The following is a 12,647-nucleotide window of genomic DNA, read 5'->3' on the forward strand; positions in this document are numbered from 1 at the left end:
GTCTAATTTTTTTTGGGGGGGGGGGGGCGGAAGAAATATCAGTGTACAGGGCCCCAATATTTCTGTTGCCGGCCCTGGCTTCCGGCACCGCTGTCTGTATGACAGGCGCAGTACAGGAGGCACCGTGTCCCGGTAGAAGCAGAGTGGTAGTGCAGGGAGAGGCTTGAGCGCCTCTTCAGTCCAGCGCCTCCCTGCACTGCAGAAGCTGCTGATTGGGTAGCACCAGCCGATCGACGGTTCATACCTCTACAAATGAAGCCTTTACAAAATATCATTTAAAACAACTCCATCATAATGGAGGAAACCATTGGGTTACTATCAGGGCTATTTTTCAGCAGGCTCCAGCAGGAACTGAGGCCCTTACACTAGTTCACTCTTTCTGAAAAAAAAAAAAAAAAATTCTTAGATGGACAAAACCATGTGCACTGCAGGTGAGGCAGGTGTAAAACCCCACCCAAATCTAATTATCTCTGCACAAGTAACACCTGCCTCACCTGCAGTGCACATGGTTTTGTCCATCTAAGAAATATTTTGTCAGAAACAGTGAACAAAAATAGCCCTGGTTACTATAATACAGAAAGCTCATACATATACTGCAATGCTGGAGTGGGATGCACAGGTCTAAAGGAGTGAATTCCTGTAGCTGAGCAGATAGGCACAAATGTGCAATAACAACCTTTTCTGTGCCAGGCATTTCCATGTCGACCCACTGCTTTTGTTGTCATTTTGCCCAAATCCGCTTTTTATAAGGTGACTTGGCAACTATATTGACAGTTTGTCTCGGGACGGGAACGCGGTTTGTGTGGTATATATATGGGTGGAGTCTGATCAATCAGGGGGCGTGCCTTAACGGTGCACAAACAGCAACAATATAATCCAGCGAACCAATAATTGTGCGGGGAGTGGTAAACTACAGAGACACTTCCTATCACTTTTACAGGAGGCGTGGTCTGGGCGGCACCTTTCGTTAGTGCCTGTATGCGTCACGGTACACTCTCCTCCTTGTCCACATCTGATTGGTAGTACCTGCTCAAACATCGGCCGGTCGTGGTGCTGAGTGGGCGGGACTAGATTGGGAGAGTATCTCACTTCCCGTGGATGGCTGAGGGGCGGCTCTGACTGAGCTATGTGTATGTGTGCGCGATGAGCATGTGAGACTGAGATGTCTGCTACTACACGGAGAGAAGGTAATACATACTGAATTGTGGTGGGCGAGAGCTGGTCTCAGTGAGGTGACATTCCCAGCTCCTGGTTTTTCAAACAGAAGCCCCTGCAGTCACTTATTTTGTTAAAATTAATATAATCCTTTTCTTCACAGCTGAGAGGCCATTGTGACTGGTAAAATGCACATGATTATCATGCACTCCAGTTCCATCTCTTATCCTACAATGCCATACTGTAGAACAGGTTTGTAATGTGCTGGGGCATGTAGTTCCACTACATCTGAAACATTCTGGGATCAGCTGGGTCATATCCAGAGGCGTAACAAGAACCTTATGGGCCCCATAGCAAAGTACCCTCAAGGCCCCCCCAGCGATGGGGTGAGTAGGTGACATCGATTGGGGGAGAGTGAGGGATGGTGACAGTAGATAGATAGCGATGGGGAGAAAAGTGTTTACTACAACTATCACTGCTGCAGCAGCGCGGACGGGACTCCAGCGCTCAGCACCAGAGGTCCCATCCACTAACTGCAGGTCAGTGAATGGGGCTTCTAACGCTGAGCGCTGGAGTCCCTTCCGCGCTGCTGCCGTAACATTTAAAATTACCGGCATTTAGTTTCACCTTCCTCTCCTCCAGCTCCCCCGCCCCGTCCATCTTCTGGCTCCAGTTCTATTGGCGGGGCCGCTGCTGCTTCGCCGCAAAATACTCCTTCCCCCCCTCCAGTGCCGACTGCCGAGACCATTCTGTGTGCTGCAGCAGGAGGGCGTGCTTGTCCCTCCATGACGGACACCTCCCCGGCACGCTCCTGCGCTCTGCTCTGCACACTCGCTGGTCTGGTGTGACAGGGTGCAGGGGATGCAGCGGGCCCCTGGGACAGTCCGGGCCCCATAGCAGCTGCACCCTCGGTAGTTACGCCACTGGTCATATCACCAGCAACCTTCGCTTACATTGCTCAGTGACCAGATTGTTGCACAGAGTGAATTTCTGGGCAACAAGACATTTTCTGTAAGTGCACTCCTCTAGATTGTATATTAATTGCAACCAGTGGTGGTTTTTACCTATGGGCTGCAGGGCTGCAGCACTTCCAGGTAAAATCTGCCACTGTCTCTGCCTAAACTGAAGCCAGATGCAGTCTCTGTGAGACTGAACTGGCTTCAATGTGACTGGCAGTGACTTCTTATTGGAAGTCTGACCTGCCAGTCACTGAAGGCAGTCCCATTGAGAGGTGTTCCCTCCCTCCAGGATGCCTCTGTGCGCAAATGTGCAGCAGCCCCCAAAACGGGTTCTGTGCATGCGCAGTACCGCAGGCCATACTGCGCATGCGCTGGTACCCGGGAATCCCATTAAGCCTCCGGGGGCTGCTGCAAAGGCAGCCCATGGAGGCATGGGCCAGCGCATGTGCAGTATGTATGAATTTACTGCGCTTGCCCCGGCGGGGACTGGTGGGCGGGATCGGACCTGAGTGGGGACTTAGCAGCAGCAGCGGAGGGGTGCACATTGTAGCAGCCCCCCTCCTCGTAAAGGGTAAGAGCCGCCACTGATTGCAACCATTCTTATTTAATTATTTGCGATGCATGTGTATTATTGTCTTGTTTCCACAGGCAAAACATGAGCTTTTAGGGGTGTAGACGGCACATGTGGAAAGGTGTTTCTGGTCTCTCATTGGCTTGCAGATTATAAGAGGGGGTAAGATTATAAAGGGGGTGAATTATTTATTACCAGTTATTTATATAGTACAGCATAGCGCACTGGGGGTTTTATGTGTAGAAAAGACAGTTGGGGTGAGATTTAATAGGATTAGAGATTCAGAAAGTTAGAGATTTGGGAAGAAATCTCCAGTTTTTTTAAAGCGGCAATCATTTACACTGCAAAACCCGTTTGATTTTGCAGTGTAAATGATTGCCGCTTTAAAAAAAACTGGAGCTTTCTTCCCAAATCTCTCACTTTCTGAATCTCTCATCCTATTAAATCTCACCTTTGGTGTCTAAATAATAATATTACACAGACATTCTAGTGTTATTTGTTGGGAACCAATTAACCTATTAGTTTTTTTGGATTGTAGGAGGAAACTGGACAGTACATGACAATGTAGGGCAAGGACATGGTATATAAACATTCCGGCATCAACGGACATGACCGTGAAATAAGAATCAGGGTGGTCAATATCGAGGAGCAGGTGTTGTTTTGAGGAGTGTGGAGTAGAATATAGTCTAAAGTGGAGTACACACTTAAAGATCTATCTGTCTGGTGGAAACAAGAATCTGGAAACGTATATAAGCAAATTACAATCAACATTGGCTCCCAAATGGAAAGCGGTAACAATAATTGCTGAATTAAATTGTGGGAGACAAGGTAATGTGTTAAAAAGTGCTGGAGCATCTAACAAGGCCCACACACAGGGTGAATTCAGGTTGTTTTCTAAGTGATCTCATTAGATCGCTTAGAAAATGCCCCTGAAGTCCTCCGGTTGTAGCGATGCGTGGCCCAGCGAATAATATCTAGCATGCTAGGTAAATCTACTTAATTGCCAGACAGGACCATGTTCTCAATGGAGACCACTGGCCCTGGCAGATCGCTCAACACACAGTGCTGACATATCGATGTGTACTGGGCGATCTTGCTGAGAGATCTAGCATCGCTCGGAACACTCAGCAAATCTCCCCCATGTGTAGGCCCCGTAAGAACAGGTAGGAGAGATACAATTGGAAATATGAGTGGTAGAGGTCAGGAGAGTATGGGGGTATATGAGTATTATCAGCATAATGAAAGTCAAGTGTGAATGAGCTTATCTAGAGAGAGAAGAGGAGAGTTCCAAGAACAGAACTTTGGGGGACACCTACAGTAAAAGGGGGGCATTGTGTGTCATGCAAACTAAGGGAGCGAAAGATTTCAAGGAGGAGAGTGTAGTCCAGTGTCAAGACTAGCAGAGAGTGGTGGCCCTTGGATATGGCAGCAAGGAGTAAATTGCTTACTTTTGTGAGGGTAGTTATAGTGGACTGGAAATTATGGAAACCAGATTGAAGTTGGAGGAAATGAAGGCAGCTGTAGACAATCTGCTGAAGGAGTTTGGAGGCATAACATTTATAAGTTATATCCGTATCCATAATTGTAAAACTCAAAATATTCTAAAAACTGGAATATTTTGAGGCAGTCTTAACAGGTCATCTCATGAAATCCTTTATTAACCAGTTCCTCACCGGGACTCCTACAGTACCCAGGTGAGGAGGGATAGGGCACACATACATTTAAAATGTAAAGGTGCATCACTGGTTCTTTATTTTTTTAAATAACAGGTCTTGTAATGCACCGATCATATTTGATATAACAGCAGGGATAACACTACTGACAGTATTGTAACAAAAGACTTTGACAGGCACTTATAACCTACGCTGTGGCTGTGGGCCACATGCATCTGTTACCTAATATCCAGTCAGGAAAAGATTCAACTCCTTTAAATCTGTTATTACAAAAAACTTTTTTTGTACTAAAAATGACTGAGTAGATGGCATAATCCTCGGTGTCTAGCTATTGAGTAAGTTGTAACACCAACCTATAGCAATAGCACAGGTAGTATATAAATACCCCTCTTCCACCAAAATAGCAGGTCTGACCCGGGCTTTACAAATACGACTCCAACCCTTGTCTGAGCCTTTTCAGACCCCAAACATACAGCAGGCTGGACCTGGCATATTGGTGGGCTGCACCGTATGCAGTCTTTGTTTTGCTGGTGCTTTGAGATCACATTGGTTCTAGGTGCCAGCGACCAGACTCTCTATGAACTTTTAGCATAGAACTGGGTGGCACCTGGTCATTTTACCCCAGGTTATTTTTCAAGGGCCCTTTTCCACCAATCTGCAAACCTGGCATTCCTATCAATAGCTTGGGTTATTATGGAATTGGAAAAGGGGTCCTACTGATGCTTGCCACACTTATTTTTGAGGATAAGCCAGTGGTTTAATAATCAGAGGGGTGAAAGTAAATTTCTCTCAGGCCCTTTCTAATTTTAGTATATAAAGCTGTGAAAAGGTATTTTCACCCTTCCTGATTAACTCTATAATTGAGTATATTTGTTGTCAGACTAAAGGTCCATACACACTGGCCGTTTTTGCCCAGCTTGTAGGGATAACGTTTATGGGGAGAGTCGCTGGGCTGAAAAACACTTGTTTTTTCATCCATTTCAGTGATTCGTCCCAGGTGAACAACTTTCCATAACGGAACCCTATGGAAAGCCTTCCATTTCACTGGTAATACCAGCAGATGAGCGGCCAGGGCAGCGATGATGCGGGAGCAAACATCACTGCTCATTGCTGCCTCGTACACACTGGGCGGCTTTCGAACTGAAAGCCGCTCAAATGAGTAAACTGAGTGACTTTCAGCAAAAAAGAATTGCTACCTATTTGAAAAAGCTATAGAAAATACAAATAATGTATACTTATGTGGATAGTGATGGGATATTTTATTTACAGACTATACTTTTCCTGACCAGGTATGAGGAAAACCTAGCAAATTTGGCATAGATCCCACAGTTGTCTCTATCTTTGAGGTATACAGTCACTAGGTTTACCCTATTTAAGTCGACATGCAGTGGGTCGACAGGGCTTAGGTCGATATGAGTTTTTCACTTTTTGTGGGCCTATATGTGCAGACAGACAGTATTTCATACCCTACCATCCACTACGGCATGGTGGGAGAATAAAATAATGTGCCGACGCATGATGAGCGCAGCGGTACACTTTGACTGTGTCCATGTTGACTATGTCGACATCCGGAAGAAAAAAAATAAAAAATGTTGACCTTTTGACTGTAGACCTTCTCATTGTTCACCGCTTAACCCTGTGGACCTTAGCTCTGTCCACCTTCAGTGGTTGACCCAATGACCCATAACCTTTTTTAAGACTGTGTTTACATTGTACTGTTAAAACCTACTTTAAGGAGATCATTCTAATGATGTTTTGCTTCTGCGGTATGGACGCAAATATAAGTCAGTTTCCACTGACTTATATTTGCATGGCCTGAAGAAATCATTAGTTAGACGGCGACCACCATCGAATGATTTTGGTTCCGCACCAAAGGCTGCGACTGGATGTTTATGCAAAACACCCATTTGCATGCCAGCGTGGAGAATCGCAGTGCGAGCGGGGGGCGCCTGTTCATGCGACCGGTGGGCAGCATTTAGTTGGCTCGCAAAGCAGCAATATTTGCTGCTTTGTGAGCCAACCAGAATGACCTCCCAAATCCTGTGTTTATGGCAGACCATATTTTAATATAATGATGAAGCCACTTCTACATGCATCACACAAAAAAAACCTTGTAGTAATCCAATCACATGATGCCACATGTCGGTAAGTGAAGGGATAGAGTGGCATTTATCTGTGCATGGTTTACAATTGCCCTTCTAATTCAGATCTGCCTTACTCTGCTCCATGCTCTTAACCCCTTCCCGACATTTGACGTACATTTACGTCATGGCCGGGATGTACTTCCCGACGCATGGCATAAATGTACGTCATGGCTTTAAACTGTCACCGCGTCTATAGACGCGGTGACAGTTTAAACATGTCTGCTGTCCCTGACAGCAGACATGTCCCTGCATGCCCAGGGGGGGTGGCGATGCCTCCCCCCCGACGGCGATCGCTGTGATTGGCTGTTCAAATGTGAACAGCCAATTACAGCGTTTTCTGTGTACCGGCGAATAACGTTCGCCGGTGACACAGGGATCGGTGGTGATTGGTGCTGTAAAGTACAGCACCAATCACCACGGGGTGTAAGGGTGACACTGGTCTCACCCCACCCGCCCCCAAAGGCCGTGATTGGTTCGTCGGACCGACGGGCCAATCACAGCCATGGAGGGTGATTTAAACGAACGGTGACTGCACTGCAGACGCCATTCCGGCCTGGAATTGCGTGCAGTGCGGTCACCGTGCCTATCTGCCGTGATATACTGACCTGATCCTTGCAAATACTTACCTGATCACCTGATCACTGCTTGTAGCGTGCTGGATGCTTCCTGGATCTGACTTCTTGTGACTTCCTGTGTTGTGCTGCTGCTGCTGCAGTGTGATAGAGTTATAGAGAGAGATAGAGAGAGATAGAGAGAGATAGAGAGAGATAGAGAGAGATAGAGAGAGATAGTGACAGAGTGCTATATTTTGTGTCTGCTGCCCCCCCCCCTCCCCCCTGTTGTGCTGATCAGTATATCTGTGCTGATCAGCAACTTTTTGGGGGTGCTGGTATTTTTTTTATATATATACAGCTGTGCTGCGTGTGCAACTGACTGCTGCCCCCCCTTTTGTGCTGATCAGTATAAATTAACTGATCAGCAACTTTTTGGGGGTGCAGTGCTGCTGCTGCAGTGTCATAGAGTGAGAGATAGTGAGAGATAGTGAGAGATAGTGAGAGATAGTGAGAGATAGTGAGAGATAGTGAGATAGTGACAGAGAGTGATAGAGAGTGCTATATTTTGTGTCTGCTACCCCCCCTTTTGTGCTGATCAGTATATCTGTGCTGATCAGCAACTTTTTGGGGGTGCAGGGTTTTTTTTTTTATATATACCTGTCAGTTGCTGCCAGTTGCACTGTCAGTTGCACCAAAGGTTGTGCACCTGCTGCCCCTCACTGGTAATCAGTGTCGCATCACTGATCACCTTTTTTTTTTTTTTTTTTGAGGGTCTTTTTTTTTTATTTATTTTTTTTACACACACTGTGATTTTGTGGGTGTCCTGTGGCCACTGTGCGCTGATCAGTGACGTACATCACTGATCAGCTTTTTCGGCACAGGATTGATCTATTTTTTTTTTTTTGCTCAAATTCCTGTTGCCTTTGAGCGCTGTTCAGTGACGGACGTTACTGACCAACATCTGTGCTCAATTTTTGGCGCAGGACCTTTTTTTTTTTTTTTTTCTGCACTACATACACACTACATACCCCCCCCGGGTTGAAATAAAGTTTGTACCCCCCCCCCCCCCCTACACTATACACGTGTTGAAACATTTCACTACCAGAAACACAAAAATAAAAATGTCATCCCAAATGTCATCCCAGTCATCCAGAAGAATGTATTCAGCGGAGGAGGCATATGCCATGCTTGCCTCTGACTCTGACACAGCCAGTGAGGCAAGCGGGGAATTTGAAGGATTCATCTTAAGCTCCTCTTCCTCCTCTAGTGATGAGGGACCCCCTCAAAGACGCCCCCGTAGAGCAGCTGAGACCCCCCCCCAATAATTGATCTCGTATGGACCCCACCACCAGACAATTTTGAGCCCCAGGTTCCTGAGTTTTTGGCCATCCCAGGAATCCAATTTGATTCCACAGGTCTCAGAGAAATTGACTTTTTCAAATTATTTTTCTCTGATGATTTTATAAATTTAATGGTGGACCAAACTAATTTATATGCCCAGCAGTTTATTGCTCAAAACCCCACGTCATCATTTGCTAGGTGGACCCCTGTAGATGCAGTAGAGATGATGACGTTTTGGGGTCTGGTGTTTCATATGGGCATAGTAAAAAAGCCAGAAATTAGGCAATATTGGAGTACAGATGTTCTGTACAGCACCCCACTTTACCGTATGGCCATGACCCGGACTCGTTTTGAGTTAATCCTTAAATTTTTGCATTACAACGATAATGCACAGTGCCCACCCAGAGATGATCCCACCTTTGACCGGCTATTCAAAGTCAGGCCGGTCATTGATCATTTCAGTGCCAAATTTCCAGAGATGTACATCCCAGATAAATTCATTTGCATAGACGAGTCCCTTATACATTTTAAAGGAAGGGTTAAATTCCGCCAGTACCTTCCCAGTAAGAGGGCAAGGTATGGCATAAAAATGTATAAGCTGTGTGAAAGCACCTCAGGGTACACTCACAGGTTTAGGGTATATGAAGGGAAGGATTCAAGAATTAAACCGCCAGAATGCCCCCCCTCCCTCGTAGGTGTTAGTGGAAAAATTGTCTGGGATTTAGTGCACCCCTTCCTGGATAAAGGTTATCACCTCTATGTGGATAACTTTTACACTAGCATCCCCCTGTTTAAGGCCCTTGGTTCAAGAGGTACAGCAGCTTGCGGTACTGTGCGCAAGAACCAAAGAGGCCTCCCAAAAACGCACATTGCCTAAGTAATGAGAAGGGGTGAAAGCAGGGCACAATCCACCGAAAATATGTTGTTGGTCAAATATAAGGACAAGAGGGATGTCCTTATACTGACAACAATTCACGGAGACAGTACCACCTCCGTCCCTGTACGAGGTACCAGTACCCACACCTCAAAACCTAATTGTATCCTGGATTACAATAAGTACATGGGCGGAGTGGATCTTTCAGATCAGGTACTGAAGCCGTACAGTGCCCTGCGGAAAACAAAAATCTGGTACAAGAAGCTGGCCGTGTATATCATCCAGATGGCACTGTATAACGCTTACGTGCTATTCCGTTCTACCAGCCAGAGGGGGACATTTATGCACTTTCAAGAGGAAGTCATAAAGAGCCTAATATTTGGGAACCAGCAGGCAGAGGGCCCCAGTACTTCTAGTACTGGCCCCCGTATTGTACCAGGGCAGCATTTTTCTGATGAAATCCCCTCCACTGGAAAAAAGGGCAGGACACAAAAAAGGTGCAAAGTTTGCTATAAAAAGGGAATAAGAAAGCAAACTATTTTCCAGTGTGACACTTGCCCCGACAAACCCGGCCTATGTATAAAGGAGTGTTTTAAAATATACCACACATCTATGGATTATTAGGTTCATCATTTCACCGTGCTTCGGGGGTCTTGCTAATGCCACATAGCACCCACCATTCATTCCACCAGAATCTGAGCCGCAAAATCCAAAAATCACTCCTTCCCTTCTGAGTCCTGCCATGCACCCAACTGGTATTTTTTGGTCACATGTGAGGCATTGCCGTACTCGGGAGAAATTGGGGCACAGATTTTGGGGTGCTTTGTCTCCTTCATTCCTTGTGAAAATGAAAAATTTTGAGCCAGAACTGCATTTTTGTGTAAAAAATTTAATTTTTCATTTTCACTGCCCAGTTGTACCACAATTGGTGAAACCCCTGGGGGTTTGAAATGTACATTATACCCCTAGATGAATTCCCTGAGGGGTGTAGTTTGCAAAATGGGGTCACTTGTGGGGGAGGTTCCTAACTTTTAGCATCTTATGGTGCCTAGAAACCTACATGGTGCCTAAAAAATAATCTCATAAAAAGGAGGCTCCAAAATCAAGTAGGTGCTCCTTCTATTATGAAGCCTGTGGTTTGGTCAACGTGCACACTAGGGCCACATATAGGATATTTATGAAAACAAAAGAATTGGGGGAATCAATTTTTAGTCACATTTCTCTAGTAAAATCTACTGTGTTCCTTAGAAAAATGTATTAAAATTGCAAATCTGCAAAAAAAAGAAATTTTGAAATTTCACCTACACTTTGTTTTAATTCCTGTGAAACACCTAAAGGGTTAACAAACTTCCAAAATGCTGTTTTGAATACTGTGAGGGGTGCAGTTTTTGAAATGGCATCATTTATGGGGGTGTCTCACATACAAGTCACATCAGAACTGAACTGGTCCCTAAAAAAATCAGTGTTTGAAATTTTCTTGAAAATTTGAGAATTTGCTATTCATATTTTAAGCCTCCTAGTGTCCAAAAAAATTAAAAGGAAGTTGAAATAATGATGGAAACATAAAGTAGACATATGGTCTATGTTAGTTATTAACTATTTTGAGTGGTATGATTATTTGTCTCACAAGCAGAAAATGTAACATTTTGCAAATTGCTAAATTTTCCATTTTTTTACGACATTTTGGCATTTTTCACAAAAAAACACAGACTGTATCGACCCAAATTTACCACTAATTTGAAGTACAATGTGTCACGAGAAAACAATCTCAAAATCACTGGGATAAGTAAAAGCAAAAAAAAGTTATCCCCACTTAAGTGATACATGTCAGATTTGAAAAAAAGGGCTCTGTCAGGAAGGCAAAAACTGGCTGTGTCAGGAAGGGGTTAATCAGTCTTGTGTTGTCATAGAAACATAGAATTTGACGGCAGATAAGAACCACTTGGCCCATCTAGTCTGCCCCTTTTTTAAACATGTTACCTCAAACCATATTTGATCCTGACCACAGCAGACTGATTACATATTGTCTGACCATAGCAGACTGATTACAGCACCTGAGTATGATCCGGCCCGACCTTGGACTCCCTTTGCCTTATCCTTTGGGACCTGCTTTGTCCATTCTGATCTTGACCCGGCTAGATAACTGCGATTCTCCATATCTTGTCCCTGTATATATGCCAGCTCAAAAAGGGCACCAAAGGGCCGCCACCGCTGTGTCTGGTGCCGGAAAAGCCCAAATCCTGCTTGGAGGGGTCACTGGCATAAAACCTCCGGCGTGGTAAGACTTGTGAGGTCACGCCAATCTCTGAGCTGGTAGGCTTAGTTATCGTAGTTCGTGCACTTACCCTACCCCTTTCCTTTTTATTTATTTTGTTTTATTTTGAATTTAAAAAGCCTTGGTTAGATTGGATTTTGTTATTGATTTGATTTGAAAGTTCTTATGCCTCAGTGAATCCTTAATGTGAGTGGCTGAAGTAGTTGAGATATATTTAGATGAGATCATTATACAGTTTACATGCCGCATGGTCTCAGTGTTTTTATGAAAAGTAATGAAATTGTAAAGGTCACCTGTCTGGTCTGAACACCTAGTTGCAGTCTCGCCTTATAAACAATTGCTTCTGTGCTTGCTTTGTTTTTGTGACATAAATAGCTTTTCGGCATACTGTTTCATGACAAGGACATCAAAATGTCAACAGCAACAGGAATTGACCGTGTTATTAGAGCAGGAAACGCTCAGACTGTCGTTTAGCAGATCACATTCAGTGTCAAAACATTGTGCGGAATTTGAACATGCCAGATTTGCATTGTTCCCTGCCAGCGCTGATGGAGACAATGATATTTTCCATCTCACTGGATATTAAAGGGCAACTCCGTATATTTGCTAGTACCTAAAATTTTAAAATGACAGGTTGTTGTTGTTGTCTTTTTTTTTTTTAAACGGAATCTGTCAGTTAACAAATTGGGATATAGTCAATAGGTTGACCCCATTTAGGCAGAAAGGCATTGGGTCAACCATTGAAGGTCGACAACTGAAATAGGTCTACATGGCTACGGTTGACAGGGTTGGAATGTTGACACACAAGCATTAGGTTGACAATAAGAAGGTTGACATTCAAATGGTTGACTTGAGTTTTTGAACTGACATGTGCCTACAGGCGGTATTTTCTGGCCTACCATCCACCACAGTGTGGTGGGAGAATTAAAAAGCATGGTGAGTGCGGCAGTACACCTTGACTGTGTCCATGTCAACTGTGTCGACATTAAGAAAAGAAAAAAGTGAAAAACACATGTCGACCTTCCAACCCTGTCAACCTATTTCAGGTGTCGACCTAAGCCTTGTGACCTTCAGTGATGTGGACATTCATTTGGTCAATCC

General features: G+C 44.7%; 1 protein-coding gene across 2 annotated transcripts in view; it reads left to right on the top strand.

Annotated features, from left to right (window-relative positions):
* Positions 1–832: 832 nt before the first annotated feature.
* The window catches only part of ERICH1 (glutamate rich 1), a 70,045-nt gene continuing 58,230 nt past the window's right edge, over positions 833–12,647 (top strand). The window contains exon 1 of one of the 2 annotated variants that reach the window (XM_083177380.1): positions 833–1,187. In XM_083177380.1, coding sequence (XP_083033506.1) covers positions 1,163–1,187 — 25 coding nt within the window. In that variant the 5' untranslated portion in view covers positions 833–1,162. The remainder of the gene's footprint in view (positions 1,188–12,647) is intronic. The other variant, XM_083177379.1, reaches the window with a different exon arrangement.

This window comes from Crinia signifera, chromosome 3 (assembly GCF_055691185.1).
Source record: "Crinia signifera chromosome 3, ASM5569118v1, whole genome shotgun sequence".
Taxonomy (NCBI): domain Eukaryota; kingdom Metazoa; phylum Chordata; class Amphibia; order Anura; family Myobatrachidae; genus Crinia; species Crinia signifera.